Here is a 26,351-nt window from a genome sequence, read left to right as displayed (position 1 = left end):
AACGACTACCTCCCCGTCGCACTCATTTCCGTCATCATGAAGTGCTTTGAGAGACTAGTCAAGGACCATATCACCTCCACCCTACCTGACACCCTAGACCCACTCCAATTTGCTTACCGCCCAAATAGGTCCACAGACGACGCAATCGCAACCACACTGCACACTGACCTAACCCATCTGGACAAGAGGAATACCTATGTGAGAATGCTGTTCATCGATTACAGCTCAGCATTTAACACCATAGTACCCTCAAAACTCGTCATCAAGACCCTGGGTCTCGACCCCACCCTGTGCAACTGGGGACTGGACTTCCTGACGGGCCGCCCCCAGGTGGTGAGGGTAGGTAACAACATCTCCATCCCGCAGATCCTCAACACTGGGGTCCCACAAGGGTGCATTCTGAGCCCCCTCCTGTACTCCCTGTTCACCCATGACTGCGTGGCCATGCACGCATCCAACTCAATCATCAGGTTTGCGGACGACACTACAGTGGTAGGCTTGATTACCAACAACGACGAGACGGCCTACACCGAGGAGGTGAGGGCCCTCGGGGTGTGGTGTCAGGAAAATAACCTCACACTCAACGTCAACAAAACAAAGGGGATGATTGTGGACTTCAGGAAACAGCAGAGGGAGCAACCCCCTATCCACATCGATGGGACATTAGTGGAGAGGGTAGTAAGTTTTAAGTTCCTCGGCGTACACTTCACGGACAAACTGAATTGGTCCACCCACACAGACAGCGTCGTGAAGAAGGCGCAGCAGCGCCTCTTCAACCTCAGGAGGTTGAAGAAATTCGGCTTGTCACCAAAAGCACTCACAAACTTCTACAGATGCACAATCGAGAACATCCTGTCGGGCTGTATCACCACCTGGTACGGCAACTGCTCCGCCCACAACCATAAGGCTCTCCAGAGGGTAGTGAGGTCTGCACAACGCATCACCGGGGGCAATCTACCTGCCCTCCAGGACACCTACACCACCCGATGTCACAGGAAGGCCATAAAAGATCATTAAGGACAACAACCACTCGAGCCACTGCCTGTTCACCCCGCTATCATCCAGAAGGCGAGGTCAGTACAGGTGCATCAAAGCAGGGACCGAGAGACTGAAAAAGAGCTTCTATCACAAGGCCATCAGACTGTTAAACAGTCACCACTAACATTGAGTGGCTGCTGCCAACACACTGACTCAACTCCAGCCACTTTAATAACGGAAATTGATGGAAATTGATGTAAAATACATCACTAGCCACTTTAAACAATGCTACTTAATATAATGTTTACATACCCTACATTACTCATCTCATATGTATATGTATATACTGTACTCTATATCATCTACTGCATCTTTATGTAATACATGTATCACTAGCCACTTTAAACGATGCCACTTTGTTTTCATACCCTACATTACTCATCTCATATGTATATACTGTACTCGATACCATCTACTGCATCTTGCCTATGCCGTTCTGTACCATCACTCATTCATATATCTTTATGTACATATTCTTTATCCCTTTACATGTGTGTATAAGGTAGTAGTTTTGGAATTGTTAGGTTAGATTACTCGTTGGTTACTACTGCATTGTCGGAACTAGAAGCACAAGCATTTCGCTACACTCGCATTAACATCTGCTAACCATTTGTATTTGACAAAACCATTTGATTTGATGTGCGGCTATGATCGGAGGTTTTGAGGGAAGAGGTTGACATGTTTTTCAAAGACATTAGCACAGCAGTGTTTTGCCCTCAAGTGTACTAGGTGGGCTTAGGGAGGCTGGCCCCCTTAACCTGCCCCTGCGCTGACTGACAGGTCCTGTACGCCTTAGTGGGATCAGATCCCACTGAGAAAGGCACAGGACAAGGTCACCTGGGGAAAATCCACTGGATTACAGGTAAATACTAGTGCATTCTGAGGGTACTTCTAGTAAGGCCTTGGCTGTGTTCTGACACACTATGTCAAGCAGCAGTTAGCTGTATCAGGGAAGCAGAGGTCAGAAGAAGTAAGAAGTAACAGGAAGTAAGAAAGAGGAAATAATACGCTAAGCTCTTCTTGAAAGATGTTACTTGTGTTTCTTCTCAGGAAGCTAAAACAGCATGTCTGGTTGACTGTCGTGAAGTCTATTTTCCGACTAAACACAAAAGCTCTGGGATACTTTAGAATTGTCACATTATAATCTAATTCACATTCAAAATCACAAAATATTGACATGTGCAAAATCCATATTGCAAGAAATTCATCACATATATATCACAATATTTTCAAATGCCACTCAGCCAAGTGCAATGTCTGTTCTTATAGTTTATTCCATTTTTCTCTCCTCTTGAGGAACAGTTGCATGCTGTTATGTTAGGTCAAATGCAGTCAACAGACTGTTCCAAACAAAAATTATGCTGCTTTCCACTTTGCTTCTTAATATAAATCATGTTATTTCTATGATTCCAACAGTTCACCCAAAAGTTTTGATCTATATCGCAGGTCAAATCGTTAAGACACTCCTCTTCAAACTTATTGGGCTTCCCATCATTTCATTTGTATGAGTTGTAACTTGCTCATTTAAATGTTTGCTGTTCTACTACACTCTTAGAAAAAAACAGTGCTATCTAGAACCTTAAAGGGTTCTGCGGCAGTCCCTATAGCAGAACCCTATCAAGAACCCTGGTTGGTTCCTGGTATAACATTTTGGTTCCAAGTAGCATCGTTTTTCATTCCAGATAGAACCCTTTCGACAGAGGGTTCTACATGGAACCCAAAATGGTTCTACCTGGAAACAAAATGGATTTTGGAACCCTTTTTTTCAAGGCGTCCGCATGCTTCCCAGCAGAATCAGTTCGACCATTTATTATGACGGCATTTTGTGACGTTTTGTTGGTTTTTGACTTCAGCAAAGGTTTTTCGGCTGTTCGGGTGCACACACAAAATTCTCAAGGCAAGCCAAAGTCAAGAGCATAAGTCTACACCCCCTCATCAGCAATTGGTCAACAGTAGGGATTCGTCAATGAAGTGCCTGTTGTCATTAAATGAGAGACGACTCGTCCTCATGCAAATTATTTTCACTAGGGATATACTGCACCAAACATCCTAGTCAGATGCAAAACTGCAGGACAAACTTTTGTTCGGCAAAAAACGTCAAAATGAAAGAGATATTTCTTGAATTACCTCTGATTATTTTGAGGAAGTGTATCATGGCTATGGAGTCTCAAAATTGACAAACAGTACTATTGCCACATTTTTCTCATTTTTCAAGCAGTCTTTTAAGGGAGTATGCAAGCTCAGCTAGGTGTCAGCCGAACTGAAGCATGCGGACACCTTATGAGTGTAGGCCTTCCTCACACCAGCTCTGTGCCTGTAACGGTTAGGTCTAGTCGGCAATACAAGCATTCATATCAACATAAGGGAACGAGAAAAACAAAGATCAGTTTGATTATATCTGTTGCAACGAAGCGTAAATCCCTATCACACGAGGGGGAAAACTGTAAGGGAATGGATCAATATGCAAACATTCAAAACAGACATTACGATGTCTTCTTCAAAGCTATGTGATGTGACACACTGTCACAAGGAAGGTTCAAAATAGGCACCAGTCAGATAACAAAGAATAAACATTCAAGCTGAGCTCTTCAAAGTGCCTTATCAAAATAACATCCAACATTTAAGGTCAGGTTTCACAAGGTTAAGCCTAAAGTGGAGACTTTCATGAAGGAAAAAGAGCCAAACTAGACTGGTTAAACCAGACGGAAGGCTGCTTTCACGATTAAAACGTAATCTGTTTGGATGCCAGGCTAAGGCCAATCTGCAGTCAGTTTTAAAAATAATAGTTAAACAGAGCTGGAAAATATAGAATACGATACTATATGGAATAGGCCTAGTAAGCCTGTTAAATAAAGCCACGTGACAGTTACAACAATACAGTGCTATACAGTACTAGACACGTCATGGCAGTTAAAAGACTCTTCTAAACCTACATACTTTCTCCTCAGGCCATAGACTAACACCTACTGCTGAACATTGGTGAGGCAAGGACCAACTATGTATCAAATACACCCACAATGACTTAGATTAAGGTGATAGATGGCAATTACCGGGGGAACGAACAGAGAGAAAGGAATGGTGTTGACTGACGGAGAAACTCTCCCACATCACACCAGAACAATGTTTAAGGGAACACAGGCTTACATATGGAAAACTTATCTTAACAGGACAATGTCACAGGTTTAAGCCTAGGTTACATATGTGACAGAAACAACAGCTAACACATGCAATAACCATCAGTCTCAAGTCATTCAATAACCCTAATATGGTTATAGCCCCCATTACAATAGCATATTGACTATAATGTAACCATTACTATAGCATATCTCTCACCAATCTATCAGACCAGGGGAAAAATGCACAGGTTTACATTATGTGGCTACTTACAGTGGCTTGCATAAGTATTCACTCCCTTAGACTTTTCCACATTTTACCATTACAACCTGTAATTAAAATGTATTTAATTGTAATTTTTGTCAAAAATCTTCTTAAAATACTATGTAATGTCAAAGTGGAAGAAATATTTAAACATTTTTTAAAGATGAATGAAAAATAAAACACTAATATAGCTTGGTTACATAAGTATTCACCCCCCTGAGTAAATAACATATGAAAAAAACACCTTTAGCAGCAATTAAAGCTGTCTTCTTGGGTAAGTTTCATAAGAGATTTGTGAATTCCTCTCCCAGTGTCTGGTGTCAGGCAGACATAACAGCTTTTCCTCTAGAATTTTGAATGTGCTTAGCTCTATCCTGCTTCTTTGCATCCTGAAAAACTCTCCAGTCTTTGACGCTGTCAAGCATACCCCAAGTGGGCTCCCGAGTGGCGCAGTGGTCTAAGACACTGCATCTCAGTGCAAGAGGCGTCACTGCAGTACCTGGTTTGAATCCAGGCTGCATCACATCCGGCTGTGATTGGGAGTCCCATAGGGCGGCGCACAATTGGCCCAGCGTTGTCCGGGTTTGGCCGGAGTAGGCCGTCATTGTAAACAAGAATTTGTTCTTAATGGACTTGTCTAGTTAAATAAAGAATACCCATACCATGGTGCAGCCACCACCATGCTTGACAATAAGGAGGCAGTTACTCACGTATGTGTTGGGTTTTCCCCAAACAGAAGGCTTTGCATTTAATCCAAAAAGTGTATTTCTTTTCCTTTAATTGCAGTATTACTTTAGTGCCTTGTTGTGTGTTTTGGAATATTTGTATTCTTATTTTCACTCTGTTTGAGTCACTACAATGTTATTGATCCATCCTCAGTTCTCTCATCTCAGCCATTAAACTCCAACTGTTTTAAAATCACCAATAGCCTCCTGTTAACATTCCTGAGCAGTTTCTTTCCTGTCCTGCAGCTCAGCTCAGAAGGACGATTGTATCTTTGATGTGTAAGGGTGGTTTAATACATAATCCACAGCATAATTATTAACTATACCATGCTTAAAGAGATATTCAATGTCTGATTTGTTATTGTTACCCATCTACCAATCACTGCCCTCTTTTATGAGGCTTTTGAAAAGCTCCCTGGTCTTTTGTAGTTGAATCTGTGCTTGAAATTCAATACTTGACTGAGGGACCTGACAGTTGTATGTATGGGGGACAGAGGAAGGGTTAGTCATTCAAAAAATCATGTCAACATCTATTATTAGTCCTTGTAACTCATCATTTGATTTGTTAATCTAAATTGTACTCCTCAACTAACGTAGGCTTGCCTAAACAAAGGGAGTGAATACTTATGCAACTATATTTTAGTTATACATTTTGTATTTAACTTAAAATAAATGTTAGCATTGGGGTGTCAGTCCAACCAGGCCTCTACATTGAGAGCCATACCATAAAACAAGAATGAAAGAAAAACACATATTCCCACTTTGGAATGATGCCCTGTGTGCATATGCTTTCCGGAAATGTCAATGATTTTTCAGCCAGGCCAAAAATAGAGATGTAAACAACGAAATAAATAAGTTGAAATAGCCTAACACTTGGGTCTGGTCGCAGATACAAGCTTCTCTAGCCAAGATGAAAGCCTTCTATGTAGAATGGGACATTTATTTGACATTGGTGACAGAAAAGTATGTGATGATTCAAAATGATAGTTCTTAAATAAAGGTGATGAAATCACTCTCACTGTGTATCCGTACAGTATTAAACGGTTTACAAAAGGGGGTTAATAGTACAATAACACATGCTACTTAGCAGACGCTGTTATCCAAAGCCACTTACACTAGTTAGTGCATCCATATATTTTGAGTGTGTGTAGGCTATGTGATCCATGCGGGAATTGAACCCACAATCCTGGTGTTTCCAGAGGTTGAATGCTCAGCATTCATGCAAGATACGCAATCCCTCTCTATCTGCACGACTAACTCATTCATTCAACCCCTTATTATTTAAAGGCAACATTGACCCATATTGGAGTTTGGAAGAGAGACAGGTTGTGTTCTCGGTTCAAGGTGATGATGTCATGTGTTAATCACTCATAATCCCTCTCTCACTTTAAGTGTGGCTGACAGTTCAGCACAGGGTCGCACAAAGACTGTCACTAGCAGAGCAGGCTCTGAGCATGACAGAGCCCTATAGATTTGCCCAAAAGTAGTGCACTATGTGCCATTTTGGAAGCCTGTGGCTCTGGTCAAAAGTAGTGCACTAGCTTAATATAGGACGTAGCTCACAGATCTGCAGTATGGATCCTTTCATCAGGAAGTAGGTGGTTGTTGTTGTGTTGTGTTCCTTTAATGCCAAGCCTATTACAGGAAGCTGCCATGTCTTTGTTTTACAGCTTCACGAGAGCGTGGTGAACTGGCTCATTAACTGTTGCGTCACACACTTTTCCGCGTAGTTTACAACCCTCGCTCTCTCTGAAGTTATACCTGGACAGAATTCACAAGTCCCTTGTAGGTAATGACTTCAGGTGTCAAAAGGAACATAGACTAGATTATATAATGCCTACGTCAACATATTCACTGTCCCATTTGTTCATAACTTGACACGAGGGGCAATTTTCTCGGGTACAGAAACACTTTGAATGCAGAATATCCACTGAATATGCTTTTTAGTCCTGGACCAGACTGAGGCTTAATCTGTGTCCAGGAAACCGGCCATAAAGGGGTGACTACAAGAAATTGCTAGAAAGTTTAACTGCCCCCAACTTACTACCTGAAGATAAAAGGTTTAATGATAAAAACGGCTACATTAAAGCTGTTCATGCAGGAGTAAGGTATTCTAAATCACTCCCAGCCTGCAGTCCTCTATAAGCCTGCTTTACAAGCTATACGCTTAAAGACCTGTAACCATAACATCCCCCCTTTTTATACAACAAGGTATTGATTATTCCATACATGGTGGAATATGAGCCCAGATTCAATATGCTATGGAAATGCAAGCAACTCATGTCCCTAACATATATATGTTAGGTTGAAGCAGTACAAAATCATTGCCTTAACATAACAACCCTGTAGCAATGAGTTAGGCCTGTCTCTGCAGAAAGCCATAGATAGGATATAGGCCTACCTCCGACACAGAACTGACTGAGTGTCAGTCAACTTTAAACAGATGGTTTTAAACACCTTCCTGTTATTTTTGGTTCATATAAGCTAGTTTCAGCTAAAGGTTATGTGTTAAAAGGGCCTTTGAGTCAAGATGAATGAGAATGTTGTGGGAGTGTCTCTCCAGGGGTTTTCCTGGTCTTTAAGCATGACGATGTCATCTCTCAGAACATTACCTTTTTTTAATGTGATGGAATGTCAGAACATGCCACACTGAACCAAGGAACGCTTTCAGCAGTGACAAACCAGAGTGTGAGCTTGCCTGCTTGTCACCCATTATCAAACAAACACCTACTTACGCACAGACTTGTGCATGTTGCATAACCAACACAGACTGGGCCCAAAGCACTACCTCATTTCATTTATTTAACCAGGATAGTCCACTCAGTAACAATGGCCAGTGTTTTTCAGGGAGTCCTTAATGCTAATGTAGGAACTAAATAGTGTTAATTAGAGGTCGACCGATTAATCGGAATGGCCGATTTATTAGGGCCGATTTCTATTTTTCATAACATTCGGAAATCCGTATTTTTGGGCACTGATTTTGCCGTTTAAAAAAATAAATGTATACCTTTATTTAACTAGGCAAGTCAGTTAAGAACACATTCTTATTTTCAATGACGGCCTAGGAACGGTGGGTTAACCTGGCTAAATACATTTTTATTTATGTATTATATTAAGTTAAAATAAGTGTTCATTCAGTATTGTTGTAATTGTCATTATTATTAATAATTATTGATTAAGATTAATCGGTATCGGCTTTTTTTGGTCCTCCAATAATCGGTATTGGCGTTGAAAAATCATAATGGGTCGACCTCTAATGTTAATAGATGAGTTCTAATGACTGCATAACACATAGGGCCATCAACAATGACTGCATACGCATGGCATACTAACACAGAGGGTATCAAATTACTTTTTCTATCATGTGGTTGTCACTTGTCATTCTTTGGAGACTAGACCCTACATGCTAGACCTGAGCTCAAATTCATAAATACTACAGTACAAATGACAAACTGTTAAAGATGAGAAATCTAGCCCTTTGAATATCATATGCTTTTAAGAGATTGTATGATAAGACATGTTAAGGCCTCCTTTTCCATTCAAACCCGGTCGTGGTGCCCCCTGTCCAATGCCCCCGACCTAAAAAGTACAGAAACTCTGTGATGATCTGTGACCTCACCATATTGCACCATATTGCATAATATCTAGCTTGACATGGAGAGAGGTCAAGGCTTTCTAGGGGTCTGGGCAGTGGTATCCCGCTGTTCAATCAGTACTACTACCAGCAGACAGTCCTACTAAACCTGCAGAATCCGCATTGCACACCTAGGCTACGAAGGTCTCCTATTTTGAGAGAGGGTGCACAGAGAGAGTATATTGTGGACCTGGTAGCTAAAGAAATGGATTGGAATACAGTCTCTACCTCTTCAAGAATCCATACCATCATACGTTCTGGGAAAGAATAGCACTCCCTAATCACATTTCACCTCTTAGATGGATGTATTTACCTACCTGTCAAATACAGGAGAGTGCAATTGACTCTAAGGTGGCAAATAACACTACAGCTTTAGATAAACTTATTTGCAACGAGCAAGAGCAGCACTCATATTTGCAATAGAATTATCGTGTTTACGTCTCGAGATGCGCTCGCTCCTGCTAGGCCCCAGTGTTGCCATAAGCGCGCGACCTTCTCCAGTCAACGACGTAATTATTTCCATTCCTTCGCGCTGGTAAACAAGCGTCCATTTCAGAGAAAATACCTAAATACATTTCCATGTCACTCTAATCATGAATAATATTGATTGAATACTTTTAACATGTCCGCCGATGTGGTTGCAGTTATTCATTTATTTTAATACGACGAACAAGTCGTGTTTATCCAACTGCCGCGCGCTGGCCTGGAGGTACAGTAACTGCATCGTCACCATAATAGCCACGGATACAGAAATCGAAAGCCCAAAGCATTAGTTTGCAAATCAAACAACATAGTACATATCTGGTTTCAAAGCATCGCCTCGATATTTGAACATGACAACATTTGGATACTGGGTCCATAATAATTCATATGACATACGCAATAAATTTCAGCATTTTCAGGGTTAGCTAGGTTTGTTATTTGCTATATCTGGATTGGCCTATAAACACAGAAATGTGTTTGCGTGCTAGTGATGCTGATGCGTCTAGCAGAGACCCCGATCTGACCCAATTAGCTTGCTAGCTATAGCAACAGCTAGCCTGTCTAGCTTTGGATGCAATAAATGGTGGACAAACGGCACTACTGCACCTTTGAAAACAGGCGAGATCGGACACCGCTCAGGTGAGCTCTTGCTGTCCGGCGGCGAGCGTCTCTGCCTTGCGACCAGCCTGCCCTCCACCGAGCCGTTTCCACCCGGGTTCGCGAGCAGCAGCTGCGTCGGGCTGGAGGGACTGTTGCAAGGGGACGTCGATGTCGGTTCTGTGTTGCTCGCGACTGTGAAGGAAGAGGAGCAGGAGCGGGTTGGGCTGTGCTGACTTCCACGCAAGAGCTGGTATGGCACCGTGGCACGAATAGGCTGCAACCGGATCGTGGTGGTGCTGCCGTTGCTGCAGCCGGCCGGAGAGATGGTTGGGGAGACCCCGCTGTCACCGCTTCGCTTGACCCGCTGTTGTTGCTGTTGGGTTGAGTTGGTTGCTGATGAAGCTGTTGACATTATGTTGATTGCCACAGTGCAACTCTTCCAGTTCACAAACTTGGCAAAAACAAATATACAAAGTTAAATCTTGAATAAGCCTCAAGTTACTTGCGAGTACTTTCGTTTGTTTACTCAAATATATCAATGTTACATGATAAAGCAAGTTGGTAACTTTCCCAAAAAAGCTGGAACATTTGTTCTTGTAAAAGTCCAGTTGAGTTTAGTTATTAATAAGCTGCCCAGAGTTAGCTTAGCTACTACATTTTCTCACTTTTTCTTCTACTTGTCCATGTTGAAGTGTTTCAACAAATATGCATTCTCGAAAAACTCAATTAAACATTTTCATATCGAACAAAACTATTTAAATCACTAAGTTCACTTATAAAAGCGCTATAACAACATAGCTAGCTAGTTAGCTATGTCTCTGTGTCGTCTGTCTTCCAACGCGCAATCCCTTTCCAGTGTCCCTCCTCTGGCAAACTACTGGCTGACAGACCAGGGCGGGACAAAATAACTCACTGTAAACCTCTGATTGGTTAATATAATACTAGAAGGACGAGGTCATCGGGCACACTATGCATCCACCAATCGATTCATTGAAGTTGGCTGAAGATAGACTGCTCTCGAGCAAGCGATTGGTTGCAGAGTTAAATCTCAGAGAAATGGGTGGTGCACTATCTTCAGAAAAACAAAGGTCGTCTGGGTTTCTGTTGTTGACAACTGCAATGTTATTCTTATACCAGTCATCGTAAATTGAAACATCCACTGCACAGTTGAAGTATTACAATACTGTAGCTAGATCCCTCCTAAAAATCCACATACTGCTGTACTAATGTAACAGACAGAAGCAATACTGTTACACTAACACATGTATTACAGTTTTATAAAGTACTAAGCCCCATATGTATTTTCACTACCAACAAGACAATAATAAAAGTATTTTTTTAACTTGTTTTAATAGCCTGCTTTTGTACAAATTTGATCAAGTTCTTTTTAAAATGTATTTATTTTACTAGGCAAGTCAGTTAAGAACAAATTCTTATTTTCAATGACGGCCTAGGAACAGTGGGTTAACTGCCTGTTCAGGGGCAGAACGACAGATTTGTACCTTGTCAGCTCGGGGATTTGAACTTGCAACCTTCCGTTACTAGCGTTACTAGTCCAACGCTCTAACCACTAGGCTAAACATATATATATATATATATATATAGCTGATTCACAATCAAATGCATATACGATTGAAAAACAAAGCGGATACAGAACCAAAATAAATGTTACAGTTGCTATCGGTTGTGTAAAGTACTTAAGTAGTACTTTCAATTATTTTTACTTAAGTCGTTTTTTGGGGGTTATCTGTACTTTACTATTTATATTTTTTGCAAATTTTACTTCACTACATTCCTAAAGAAAAGTATGTACTTTTTCCTCCATACAAAAGTACTCATTACACTTTTAATGCTTAGCAGGACAGGAAAATTGTCTAATTCACACACTTATCAAGAGAACATCCCTTGTCATCCCTACAGCCTCTGATCTGGCACACTCACTCAACACATGCTTAGTTTGTAAATATTGTCTGACTGTTGGAGCATGCCCCTGGCTTTCCATAAATAAATAAAAAAACAAGTGAATAATGCCATCTAGTTTGCTTTAGATAAGGAGTTTTAAATTATTTATACTTTGATTTTGATACTTAAGGATATTTTAGCAATTACATTTACTTTTGATACTTAAGTATATTTCAAAACCAAACACTTTTACTCAAGTAGAATTTTACCAGGTGACTTTCACTTGAGTCATTTTCTATTAAAGGTATCTTTACTTTTACTCAAATATGAAAATTAGGTACTTTTTCCACCACTGGCTGCGATATGTAACTTTTTGGGTGACGACCAAATTCACATAGAAATATAAGTCATAGAGTATGTCACTCTCATTGAAAGCAAGTCAAAGAAGTGGTAGATCTGTTCCATGTGCGCTGTAATTTGTCTTTAGCATATTTTACTTTTGGTTTTGTACAGCAGCTTCAAACAGTTGAAAATACAATATTTTGCAAACTATTCGATTTTTAGCAACCGGGAAATGGCAGAGCCATTTCTGCATATTGCACATTTAAAAGGCATTGGACAAGGACTGAAAAAGAAGTAGCGCTGAAGACCGGGTTCAGAATAAGGGGGTGTAAACTTTCCAGATATACAGTGCCTTGCGAAAGTATTCGGCCCCCTTGAACTTTGCGACCTTTTGCCACATTTCAGGCTTCAAACATAAAGATATAAAACTGTATTTTTTTGTGAAGAATCAACAACAAGTAGGACACAATCATGAAGTGGAACGACATTTATTGGATATTTCAAACTTTTTTAACAAATCAAAAACTGAAAAATTGGGCGTGCAAAATTATTCAGCCCCTTTACTTTCAGTGCAGCAAACTCTCTCCAGAAGTTCAGTGAGGATCTCTGAATGATCCAATGTTGACCTAAATGACTAATGATGATAAATACAATCCACCTGTGTGTAATCAAGTCTCCGTATAAATGCACCTGCACTGTGATAGTCTCAGAGGTCCGTTAAAAGCGCAGAGAGCATCATGAAGAACAAGGAACACACCAGGCAGGTCCGAGATACTGTTGTGAAGAATTTTAAAGCCGGATTTGGATACAAAAAGATTTCCCAAGCTTTAAACATCCCAAGGAGCACTGTGCAAGCGATAATATTGAAATGGAAGGAGTATCAGACCACTGCAAATCTACCAAGACCTGGCCGTCCCTCTAAACTTTCAGCTCATACAAGGAGAAGACTGATCAGAGATGCAGCCAAGAGGCCCATGATCACTCTGGATGAACTGCAGAGATCTACAGCTGAGGTGGGAGAGTCTGTCCATAGGACAACAATCAGTCATATATTGCACAAATCTGGCCTTTATGGAAGAGTGGCAAGAAGAAAGCCATTTCTTAAAGATATCCATAAAAAGTGTTGTTTAAAGTTTGCCACAAGCCACCTGGGAGACACCAAACATGTGGAAGAAGGTGCTCTGGTCAGATGAAACCAAAATTGAACTTTTTGGCAACAATGCAAAACGTTATGTTTGGCGTAAAAGCAACACAGCTCATCACCCTGAACACACCATCCCCACTGTCAAACACGGTGGTGGCAGCGTCATGGTTTGGGCCTGCTTTTCTTCAGCAGGGACAGGGAAGATGGTTAAAATTGATGGGAAGATGGATGGAGCCAAATACAGGACCATTCTGGAAGAAAACCTGATGGAGTGTGCAAAAGACCTGAGACTGGGACGGAGATTTGTCTTCCAACAAGACAATGATCCAAAACATAAAGCAAAATCTACAATGGAATGGTTCAAAAATAAACATATCCAGGTGTTACAATGGCCAAGTCAAAGTCCAGACCTGAATCCAATCGAGAATCTGTGGAAAGAACTGAAAACTGCTGTTCACAAATGCTCTCCATCCAACCTCACTGAGCTCGAGCTGTTTTGCAAGGAGGAATGGGAAAAGATTTCAGTCTCTCGATGTGCAAAACTGATAGAGACATACCCCAAGCGACTTACAGCTGTAATCGCAGCAAAAGGTGGAGCTACAAAGTATTAACTTAAGGGGGCTGAATAATTTTGCACGCCCAATTTTTCAGTTTTTGATTTGTTAAAAAAGTTTGAAATATCCAATAAATGTCGTTCCACTTCATGATTGTGTCCCACCTGTTGTTGATTCTTCACAAAAAAATACAGTTTTATATCTTTGTGTTTGAAGCCTGAAATGTGGCAAAAGGTCGCAAAGTTCAAGGGGGCCGAATACTTTCGCAAGGCACTGTATCACAATGTAAAATAGTTTGATTTTAAAGTGCCATTCAAACTTCTTCACAGATAGGCTACATTTTCAAAGAAACCACAACTGAATGTTGAGGTTTTCCGGATGTACTATTGCATGTAACATCCTTCATAAACTCTTAATATCACTTTGAAGTTGCATGGTTGGGGAGTAGTGAACTTTGTGTAGTTCAACTAGTAATTTACCTACATTTTGAAGTAGCTTGGTGGTCGTTGAACTAAATTCAAATCAAGGTAGTATTTTCAGTAGTTAAATACTTTTTTTGCCATGTAGTGGTGTAGCTAACTACTAGAACTAAACTCTACTACTCTTTTTGCAAAAACAAAATATGGGTGAAATCAGCATCAGACCTGTCCAATTCTCACTTGAAAAATAGTTTGATTAATAGAACAAATGACATTCTGTTAACATCGGACAACAGAGGGATCTGTTCTTGACATTTTTCAACTATGACATTTCAGATTTACATTTGGATGTAGTGGACTACAATTTCAAAATAACTTTAGTGAAGTAAAGTGTATATTTTTTAAGGGTAGCTTTAGTGTAGCTTACTTTCTTCCAGTGTGAAGTAATTGGTAACAATATTTTCAGAGTAGCTTCCCCAACACTGAGTACTTGGTACATGATATCAGGATAATGTGCAAATACTTGGCTGATGCTCAGGTACTGCCATTATGAAAACAGAAGCAGGTAAGTAGGGCAGATAGAGGATATGTTGTCATTGGGTTATAGCATGTAAAACATATTCTAACCCAATAAAAACACATTTCCTATGTAGTAGCTACTACTACTAACACTCATGCTTTTACAGGTCAACCACCTTTAGAGAAACCTCAGTTCAATTACAAAAAAATAAACAGCAGGACAAGATAATTAAATCATTTTTAAAACAATGTATTGTTAATAGCAAACATGCACAACCACATAAATGAACCACTTTGTAAGTAAACCCCCAAAATACATCCAAGTAAACCAAACAAACTAAAGTTACTCAAACTTAAATCTCCCCAAAATACAAAAGATAACAAGTATATACACTGCTCAAAAAAATAAAGGGAACACTTAAACAACACAATGTAACTCCAAGTCAATCACACTTCTGTGAAATCAAACTGTCCACTTAGGAAGCAACACTGATTGACAATACATTTCACATGCTGTTGTACAAATGGAATAGACAACAGGTGGAAATTATAGGCATTTAGCAAGACACCCCCAATAAAGGAGTGGTTCTGCAGGTGGGGACCACAGACCACTTCTCAGTTCCTATGCTTCCTGGCTGATGTTTTGGTCACTTTTGAATGCTGGCGGTGCTTTCACTCTAGTGGTAGCATGAGACGGAGTCTACAACCTACACAAGTGGCTCAGGTAGTGCAGCTCATCCAGGATGGCACATCAATGCGAGATGTGGCAAGAAGGTTTGCTGTGTCTGTCAGCGTAGTGTCCAGAGCATGGAGGTGCTACCAGGAGACAGGCCAGTACATCAGGAGACGTGGAGGAGGCCGTAGGAGGGCAACAACCCAGCAGCAGGACCGCTACCTCCGCCTTTGTGCAAGGAGGACCAGGAGGAGCACTGCCAGAGCCCTGCAAAATGACCTCCAGCAGGCCACAAATGTGCATGTGTCTGCTCAAACAGTCAGAAACAGACTCCATGAGGGTGGAATGAGGGCCCGACGTCCACAGGTAGGGTTTTGCTTACAGCCCAACACCGTGCAGGGCGTTTGGCATTTGCCAGAGAACACCAAGATTGGCAAATTCGCCACTGGCGCCCTGTGCTCTTCACAGATGAAAGCAGGTTCACACTGAGCCCATGTGACAGACGTGACAGTCTGGAGACGCCGTGGAGAACGTTCTGCTGCCTGCAACATCCTCCAGCATGACCGGTTTGGCGGAGTGTCAGTCATGGTGTGGGGTGGCATTTCTTTGGGGGGCCGCACAGCCCTCCATGTGCTCGCCAAAGGTAGCCTGACTGCCATTAGGTACCGAGATGAGATCCTCAGACCCCTTGTGAGACCATATGCTGGTGCGGTTGGCCCTGGGTTCCTCCTAATGCAAGACAATGCTAGACCTCATGTGGCTGGAGTGTGTCAGCAGTTCCTGCAAGAGGAAGGCATTGATGCTATGGACTGGCCTGCCTGTTCCCCAGACCTGAATCCAATTGAGCACATCTGGGACATCTTGTCTCGCTCCATCCACCAACGCCACGTTGCACCACAGACTGTCCAGGAGTTGGCGGATGCTTTAGTCAAGGTCTGGGAGGAGATCCCTCAGGAGACCATCCGCCACCTCATCAGGAGCATGCCCAGGCGTTGTAGGGAGGTCATACAGGCACGTGGAGGCCACACACACTACTGAGCCTCATTTTGACTTGTTTTAAGGACATTACATCAAAGTTAGATCAGCCTGTAGTGTGGTTTTCCACTTTAATTTTGAGTGTGACTCCAAATCCAGACCTCCATGGGTTGATAAATTTGATTTCCATTGATAATTCTTGTGATTTTGTTGTCAGCACATTCAACTATGTAAAAAGTATTTTATAAGAATATTTCATTCATTCAGATCTAGGATGTGTTATTTTAGTGTTCCCTTTATTTTTTTGAGCAGTGTATTTCCATGCCTGTGAAACAAAATCAACATGCAAGGTTAGGTCAGTGATTGAATGACAAAGAGAGGAAGAGGCCTGGGAAAATCCACAGTGCCGTTTAACACAGACAGACAGAATACACTTGGTTTGCAGCTATGCATAGCAAAGGATTGTCCAGAGGGTCAATACCAAACATTTCCTAATGTATACAGTAGAAAGTAACTTTACACAGGCAGCCAAAATCAGATTTTATTTTGCCCAATTATTGTCAAGAGCTGATCTGATAAGTAAAATCAAATTTAAAAAAAAATAATTGAGCTGCCTGTACAAACGCAGCATCTGTGGATGATTTCACATGATGTGGAATACCACAACATTGCACTGAAAATACCAGTGCAACTTATGAGCCATCTTTTCAGATTATTGAGTGGTTGTCTTGTGAGTTAACTACTCATAATTAGTTAACTTCAAAATATTTGTCATAAAATAAACAGGTTATTATGCAACATAATGTGGCTTCTCTTGGCCATTTGTACAGCAGTCCAACAGTTTTGATTGAGAGTTAACTGAATGTGTAATTGTTCACAAGATCATTTGCTTACCAGTGTGCAATGCAGTATATAGATACAGTGAATTCAGAAAGTATTCAGACCCCTTGACTTTTTCCACCTTTTTTTGTGACCTTATTCTAAAATAGATTTTCTTTAAATCCGCATCCACACACCGCACAAAGCAAAAACAGGTTTTTATACATTTTTGCAAAATTATGTAAAAAATAAACAAAACTGAAATAATAAATTAACATAAGTATTCAGACTCTTTACTCAGCACTTTGTTGAAGAACCTTTGGCAGTGATTACAGCCTCAAGCCTTCTTGGATATGACACTACAAGCTTGGCACACCTGTATTTGGGGAGTTTCTCTCATGCCGCTCTGCAGATCGTCTCAAGCTCTGTCAGGTTGGATGGGGAGTGTCACTGCACAGCTATTTTCAGGTCTCTCCAGAGATGTTCGATCGGGTTCAAGTCCGGAATCTGGCTGGTCCACTCAAGGACATTTAGAGACTTGTCCCAAAGCCACTCCTGCTTTGTCTTGGCTGTGTGATTAGGGTCGTTGTCCTGTTGGAAGGTGAACCTTCACCCCAGTCTGAGGTCCTGAGCGCTCTGGAGCAGGTTTTCATCATGGATCTCTCTGTACTTTGCTTTGTTTGTCTTTGCCCCCCGATCCTGACTAGTCTCCCAGTCCCTGCCACAGAAAAACATCCCCACAGCATGATGATGCCACCACCATGCTTCACCGTAGGGATGGTGCCTGGTTTCTTCCAGATGTGACGCTTGGCATTCAGGCCAAAGAGTTCAATCTTAGTTTCATCAGACCAGAGAACCTTGTTTCTCATGGTCTGAGAGTCTTTAGGTATCTTTTGGCAAACTCCAGGCGGACTGTCATGTGCCTTTTAATGAGGAGTGGCTTCCGTCTGGCCACTACCATAAAGGCCTGAGTGCTGGAGTGCTGCAGAGATGGTTGTCCTTCTGGAAGGTTTACCCATCTTCACAGAGGAACTCTGGAGCTCTGTCAGAGTGACCACCGGGTTCTTGGCCACGTCCCCAACCAAGGCCCTTCTCCCTCAATTGCGCAGTTTGGCCGGGCAGCCAGCTCTAGGAAGAGTCTTGGTGGTATCAAACTTCTACCATTTAAGAATGATGGAGGCCACTGTGTTCTTGGGGACCTTCAATGCTGCAGAAATTATTTGGTACCCTTCCCCAGATCTGTGCCTTGACACAATCATGCCTCGGAGCTCTATGGACAATTCTTTTGACCTCATGGCTGGGTTTTTGCTCTGACATGAACTGTCAACTGTGGGACCTTATATAGACAGGTGTGTGCCTTTCCAAATCATGTCCAAATCAACTAAATTTACCACAGGTGGACTTCAATAAAGTTGTAGAAACATCTAAGGATGATTAATGGAAACAGGATGCACCGGAGCTCCATACCAAGTCTCATAGCAAAGGTCCTGAATTACGTAAATACGTATATTTTTTGTAATACATTTGCAAAAATATCAACACATTTTTTTTTCAATTTGTCATTATGGGTTATTGTGTGTAGATTGCTGAGAAAAATGTTTTATTTAATCCATTTTAGAATAAGGCTGTAACGTAACAAAATGTGTGGGAAAAAAATCAAGGACGGCTGAATGCTTTCCGAAGGCACTGTATATTACAGGATACCTTGAAACACTGTCAAATCTGAACTGTGCCATGAGAACTAGAGGAAACCTGGTTCAGAATAAATAACAAATACAATGTTTGGGAGGTTACAACACATGATGACACCATGCTGAAGATGACCAAAAGAGAAGGCCACTCTCCTGAAAATAACTGTTGTAAATTAGGGGGTATATATATATATTCTTACATTTTAAATACATTATCAAAAAGCTACAAAGTTCCATTGTAGAAATGCTTATGCTACAAACTTCTTTGGAAATGTCTTGTTAAAGTATTCTTAACGTCATTGGCAAAGGTGAGGACACCAGGGTAAAAAACGTAACCAGATAAAGAAGTAATTTCCTTCCTAAGATTCCATTTGAAATCTGTCTGGTACGTACATTAGTGCAAACCCAAAAGGTCAATCAGTGATTCCTAAACCAACAACAACAGCAGGTGAATCTAAACCCTGACTCTGTTCTTCAACGCAAGCCTCAACTATGTTCAAGCATTCCTATCATCAGACATGAAGCTAACGGTCTTCTGACACACACACACTTAAAACAGTGAGCCAGCACTACTATGACATGCATCAGCAAGTGATTAACATGCTTAACTAGTATTCCTAATCTGCAATCTTAAAAAGGTGGAACTCTGTGTACCCATCTCCCTACATACTGTGTGTACCTACATCACTGCAGGCAGGTGCAGTTTTGACCCCACCTAATGCTGATCATCACCAGAACCAAGTTTATTATTAATTATAGTATTGCCATTCTCAGACAGAGCCCCATGGAACTGAAACTAAACCTGAAAGGTAACGAGACAAGACAGTCCAAGGTTGTGTTCAGTAGAGCACATGTAGCTAAACTCTAAAAACAAAAATGTGCCTATCTTATTCGGCAAGCCCTGGTTGTCCTGCCCTGTTTCAGTACGTTTTCTTCTGTTTGCTGCCCAATGAACACGACCCAGGGTTGACAAAGGGTTGGTATTGGAGGAGGTTGACAGATCAAAAAGGTCAGAGGTCATACAGTCAGAAAGTAGACAGGTCAATGGTCACAGAGCACAGAGTTCTCCAGGGTGAAGTCGTAAGTGAAGGAGGCCAGGTTGTGGTTGATGTCTCGGGGGGACATCAGCATCTCAGAAAAGAGGAACCCGGGACCCCCTGTCTGCATGGCCAGGACATGGGGGGCCAGGGTGAACGGGACATCTCCTAGTAGCTCTGGGAGAGACGGTGGGGCCTCCACGATGGGCGCAGGGGGCATCCACATGGGCCCTGGTGATGGGGCGATCACGGAAGGTGGAGCGGGGGCTGGAGAGTGGTGGGCCTGGGAAGGTGTTGCACTGGAAGACTGGGGAGAAGAGGAGAGAAAATGTCCACCTTCAGGCATTACATTTAGAAAGGTTACACATGACAAGGAACACTAATGTGGCACATTTTTGGCAAACATGAAAACAGATTTTTAAGGGCGGGTAGGTTGCAACTAAAACACTAGTGATCGAACACAAAACAGTGTCATGACACGGTCAAGATGATGTTTCAGAGCTCTGCGAAGTCTTAAGGAAGGAAGCCACAAGGTGTGGCCACACACGACTCCAGCAACATTATCAAGTTCGCTGACAATGGTGTAGGCCTGATCACCGGCGACGATGAGTCAGCCTACAGGGAGGTCAGTGACCTGGCAATATGGTGTCGGAACAACAACCTCTCCCTCAACACAAGCAAGACCAAGGAGCTGATTGTGGACTGTAGGAATTGGGGGGGCGAGCACAGCCCCATTGACGGGGCGGCAATAGAACAGGTAGACAGCTTCAAGTTCCTCAGTGTCCAAATCACTAAAGACTTAAAAATGGCCCAAAACACACATGCACAGTTGTGAAGAAGGCGCGACAGTGCCTCATCCCCCTCAGGAGGTTGAAAAGGTTTGGCATGGGCCTTCAAATCCTGAAAAGATTTTACAGCTGTACCATTGAGAGCATCTTGACTGGCTGCATCACTGCTTGGTATGGCAATAGCTCCACCCTTGATCGCATGGCACTACAGAGGGTTGTGTGGACAGCCCAGTACATAACTGGGGACGAGCTCCCTGCCATCCAGAACCTCTATATCAGGCGGTGAGAAAAGTAGGCCCAGAAAATCGTCCAAGACTCCAACCACCCAAGCCATAGACGATTTCAAGCTTTCATAATAATCTGAAATCGGTATTTTTGGGCGCCGATTTTGTTTTGTTTTACACCTTTATTTAACTAGGCAAGTCAGTTAAGAACACATTCTTATTTTCAATGACGGCCTAGCAACAAGGCAGAACGACATATTTTTACCTTGTCAGCTCGGGGGATCCAATCTTGCAACCTTACAGTTAACTAGTCCAACGCTCTAATCACCTGCCTCACGAGGAGGCTGCCTGTTACGCAAATGCAGTAAGCCAAGGTAAGTTGCTAGCTAGCATTAAACTTATCTTATAAAAAACAATCAATCAACGACTGTCGTTGCTCCAATGTGTACTTAACCATAAACATCAATGCCTTTCTTAAAATCAATACACAAGTATATATTTTTAAACCTGCTTATTTAGCTAAATAAATCCAGGTTAGCAGGCAATATTATCCAGGTGTGACGACCCTCCCACTCTGTCTGCCTATTCTCTCTTTGTTCTTGTTTCCTTATTAGGATGCCGGTGGGCGGAGTTGGGAGGGTCGTCAGCTACATGGGAAACACCTGGGCCCAGTGTGTCCCAGGATAAATAGACCTCTTCCACATTCATGGAGGAGACTCTCTCCATGCAGACACCTTTCTAGATTTTGTTGTGCATCTTGGTGGCCTTTTGGTTGTTTGCTTTGGCACCTTTCAACACCCTGCATTATCACATTCATACATGCAAAACACTCACACTACTGATTACACACACCATTGTATATTGTACTTAGTTACTTATTTAATAAATATACATTTTGTTACTCCTTATCTCCACGTTGTCTCTCTTTTGTTACGGGCTTTGAGCCGGTTCGTGACACAGGTGAAATTGTGTCACTTCTCTTGCGTTCATTGCACGCAGAGTCAGGGTATATGCAACAGTTTGGGCCGCCTGGCTCTTTGCGAACTAATTTGCCAGAATTTTACGTAATTATGACATAACATTGAAGGTTGCGCAATGTAACAGGAACATTTAGACTCATGGATGCCACCCGTTAGATAAAATACAGAACGGAATAAACGTTTTGTTTTCGAGGTGATCGTTTCCGGATTTGACCTAAGGCTCGTATTTGATATTTATAGAGCAGTCTGACTGGGGGGTGGTAGGCAGCAGCAGGCTCATAATAGTCAAAGGTATATGGTTTAGAGAAATAGTCGGTGTTATAATTCCTGTAATAACTTGCGGCTGAACTTGAAAGGGGTTCCTTCGTTATTTTACCGTTCATGTCTTCCATAGAGAATGTCTTGATCTACTTCAAATAAGGTCTGTGTTTCGTGCAGGCTTAAACCGCCTCGGTGTTTTGACACCCGGGTAAATCTCACTAGGATAAGGGAACGTTTGTCAAAATATTTTCATAAATCCACTCTACAAAAAAAATGATCTTCGCTTATATTTAGCCAATATTGATCAGAGTTACTTTGTCCTATGGATATCTACACAGTTATAAAATTGGCAAGGTGGTGTAATGCTACACGAAACACAGACCTTATTTTAAGTGAATCTAAATATCCTATGGAATAAATGAAGGAACCGCTTTTCAGATTTTACTAGGTGTCATGGGGATTATGACTCGCACTTTGGTAGTCAATTCTTACCATGTCCATTATTAAAACAGGATTTCCTGCATATAGAAATGACAGTTTTTGTTTTCAACATTCATCACAGGTAACTTAAACTCTATTTTTATTCAAAACAGTTGAGAGTATTTGTCTCCTAAGCAGACTCTTCAGTATCATTGTCACTTCAGAGCTGTGTGTGTTTTACAGATGGCAGAGAAAAGCAGAGCACCAGTGTGGGACTATTACATGGAATTGGCACCAGGGAAACAAGGTGTCTTATTTGTGATAAAGATGTAATCATGGGGTCAGCAACGGCTAAATCAAAAAATACCACCAACCTGTGGAATCACCTTAAGAACACCTATCCAAAAGCCCATATGCATTATATTAAGTTAAAATAAAAGTGTTCAGTCAGTATTGTTGCAATTGTCATTATTACAAAAAATATATATATACACACACACACACACACACACACATACATACATACATATATATATATATATACATACATACATACATACATACATACATACACACACACACACACACACACACACATGTAAAAAAATATATATATAATAATAAAAAATAAAAATCGGTCGATTAATCGGTATCACCCTTTTTTTTGGTCCCAAAATAATCGGTATCAGCGTTGAAAAATCATAATCGGTCGACCTCTAATGCGCGCACACACACACGATTTGCTCACTCACACATAATTTGTACATACATTTACTCTACACACCCACACACCCACTCACATACAAGCTGCTGCTACTCTGTTTATCTTATATCCTGTTGCCTAGTCACCTTACCCTTTACATATCTACCTCCATCATTTCAGTATTCCTGCACATGTAAATATGGTATTGGAACTGACTAATTCAATATTTTCTGTATATAGTACACTTAGTTACTTAAGTGTACACTCACTAATTCTACTAGTGAGTGTACCACAAAACACAAGCAAACACTGAAACTCAACTAGCGTACAAGTGAGTGTACCACAAAACACAAGCAAGCACCACACAAAATGATTTTAGCCTGTGTCTTCCATGATATTATAGGCCTACTGTTTTTACTCTTCAATTGACTTCGTTAATTCAAAAGGATTTGGTGTACACACCAAGTGCAAAGCTGTGCTTTGGGCCTTGTAATTAAGACCGAATGAAAGCCTAAATGCAGAGAAGATGTTGTTACAGGAAATGGCTAATTCCTGTACAATTAACATAACATTCAGTTGGGATGTAACCACGGAAACATCCTTTAATGAGTCTGAGTGTTTGTGCTCTCAAACACGATGATGACGAGGACTCACCTGGGAGCATGAACAGCAGTGTGCCGTCTTTTCCTAATTTTTTATAACTTCTACCACTTCACATATAAAGTAAGCTTATATTTCTAATCCTTAACCACTATAGCCTAATATAACCTCTGTAATAACCAATAAAGAACTCTGTAGGTAGTGTCCCACCATCTGTCACTCTCTATTTGTCATATATAGCCCACCCTGAAGCAGGACAGGTTTATAGTGTTGTAGGTAGGAGTCTGTACAGTATGAATCAGGACAGGTTTATAGTGTTGTAGGTAGGCGTCTGTACAGTATGAATCAGGAGAGGTTTATAGTGTTGTAGGTAGGCATCTGTACAGTATGAATCAGGACAGGTTTATAGTGTTGTAGGTAGGCGTCTGTACAGTATGAATCAGGACAGGTTTATAGTGTTGTAGGTAGGCGTCTGTACAGTATGAATCAGGAGAGGTTTATAGTGTTGTAGGTAGGCATCTGTACAGTATGAATCAGGAGAGGTTTATAGTGTTGTAGGTAGGCGTCTGTACAGTATGAATCAGGACAGGTTTATAGTGTTGTAGGTAGGTGTCTGTACAGTATGAATCAGGACAGGTTTATAGTGTTGTAGGTAGGTGTCTGTACAGTATGAATCAGGACAGGTTTATAGTGTTGTAGGTAGGTGTCTGTACTGTATGAAGGTCAAGGGTCTGTAACTTCCTATGTGCACAACATGAAAGGGCAGGGCACGGCACACCGTAGATCTCAATCATTGAACTACGGGAGCCAAGCTGCAGTGCAATGTCACCATATGACATTCAACACACACACACACACACACACACACACACACACACACACACACACACACACACACACACACACACACACACACACACACACACACACACACACACACACACACACACACACACACACACACACACACACACACACACACACACACACACACACACACACACACACACACACAGCTTCCATTGACATATTGCCCTTGATTAAACTCATAATGGCCACAGGCAACTTCAAGGACTAGTGGCCCTAACCAGATCATACGGACAACTAGCAGCAACACAATAGAGCTTTTCTACAGCCACCATATGTCCAGACTGCAGTCCAGACCCAGTGTAGCAGGCATGGAGCATACTGAATGGTAGTGGCATTCGTTGGCCCGCAAGCCTCTGTGTGTTTACAGGATCACACCCATGCCACTCAGCATCTGTCACCAACACAGCAGCAGCAGACTGTAGGCAGTATGTATGCAGGCAGGATGAGCTAGGCCAGACAGGGAAGAAGAAAGCAAACTCACAGTGCTTTAAGTCAGTCAGTCTCACTGCTGTCCGTTTAAGTCTACAACAGTTGTGTTTCCTGGTACAGCACATGCAAGACGGACATCTTGGCAGTTTTGAGTAACGCAACCCATGTTGCGTCCTAAATTACTCTATATGGTGTGCTATTTTCGACCAGATCCCATACGGAGAGTTATACTGTATGTTCTGCATAGCGCCGTCCCCTGATTAGAAAGACAATCACCTTTGATGGTTGCACAATGACGTTACATGATGGTTTGCTGATGTTTTGGATCTTCTGCCTCTGTTCCTCAACAGTTTCTCCTGGAGAGAAAAAAACAAAACAAAACAAGAGTCATTGTGTCATTATACACTGTGGGCTTAGGCCTAGATTCTTCATCAACATACCTGTGCCTGAGTCCCACTACTAGAACCCTCTCCAAGTCCTACTTTCCTAATGGTCTTCGTAACAGAAGTTATTATTCTGACTGGTGTATTTTTTCCTTCATTGGAACAACCAGCTCAATTGGGTGATTATATGTGGTTTAACGAGTAGAGTGGCCTTCTAATCACATTAATAGATTACACAGCATTAATACAGTCCCACAGAGCACTACGTGGACCAGAACACACCTGCAGCTCTCTCTGGTCTAGCTTAGACTGTCCCCAACCCTCTCTCTGGTGTAGCCTAGCCTATGTCCCCAACCCCCTCTCTGGTGTAGCCTAGCCTATGTCCCCAACCCCCTCTCTGGTGTAGCCTAGCCTATGTCCCCAACCCCCTCTCTGGTGTAGCCTAGCCTATGTCCCCAACCCTCTCTCTGGTGTAGCCTAGCCTATGTTCCCAACCCCATTCCTCTTGCATCATGTCATCTGGGGGACAACTACCAGGCCTTAGTAACTAGACTAATTGACTGCATGTTGTCAATGTCCACAGATAAACACTTTTCAAACTCTCCTCCTTCCCTTTTTCCTCCCCTCTGTAACCATTTCCATCTCCACTCCTACCCCTCTCCTCTGGGAGTAAACTCACTCTCCAGCATGGAGTCATCCTCCCTGATCTCACCAGTTTCCTTTGATCGGAGCTCAGTGCGTCTCCAGTCCACCAACGTCT

The 26,351-nt window shown here is 41.9% G+C and overlaps 1 protein-coding gene across 4 annotated transcripts in view; it reads right to left on the bottom strand.

Annotated features, from left to right (window-relative positions):
* The window catches only part of glcci1a (glucocorticoid induced 1a), a 32,133-nt gene extending 21,417 nt beyond the window's left edge, over positions 1–10,716 (bottom strand). For 3 of the 4 annotated variants that reach the window (XM_024395538.2, XM_024395541.2, XM_024395540.2), the window contains exon 1: positions 9,865–10,716. In XM_024395538.2, coding sequence (XP_024251306.1) covers positions 9,865–10,270 — 406 coding nt within the window. In that variant the 5' untranslated portion in view covers positions 10,271–10,716. The remainder of the gene's footprint in view (positions 1–9,864) is intronic. The other variant, XM_024395539.2, reaches the window with a different exon arrangement.
* Positions 10,717–26,351: the final 15,635 nt, after the last annotated feature.

The sequence above is a fragment of the Oncorhynchus tshawytscha genome, linkage group LG31 (assembly GCF_018296145.1).
Source record: "Oncorhynchus tshawytscha isolate Ot180627B linkage group LG31, Otsh_v2.0, whole genome shotgun sequence".
In the NCBI taxonomy this organism is placed as follows: Eukaryota; Metazoa; Chordata; class Actinopteri; order Salmoniformes; family Salmonidae; genus Oncorhynchus; species Oncorhynchus tshawytscha.
Note: the sequence above shows the minus strand (reverse complement) of the source record. Positions and strands in the feature narration are given on the sequence as shown.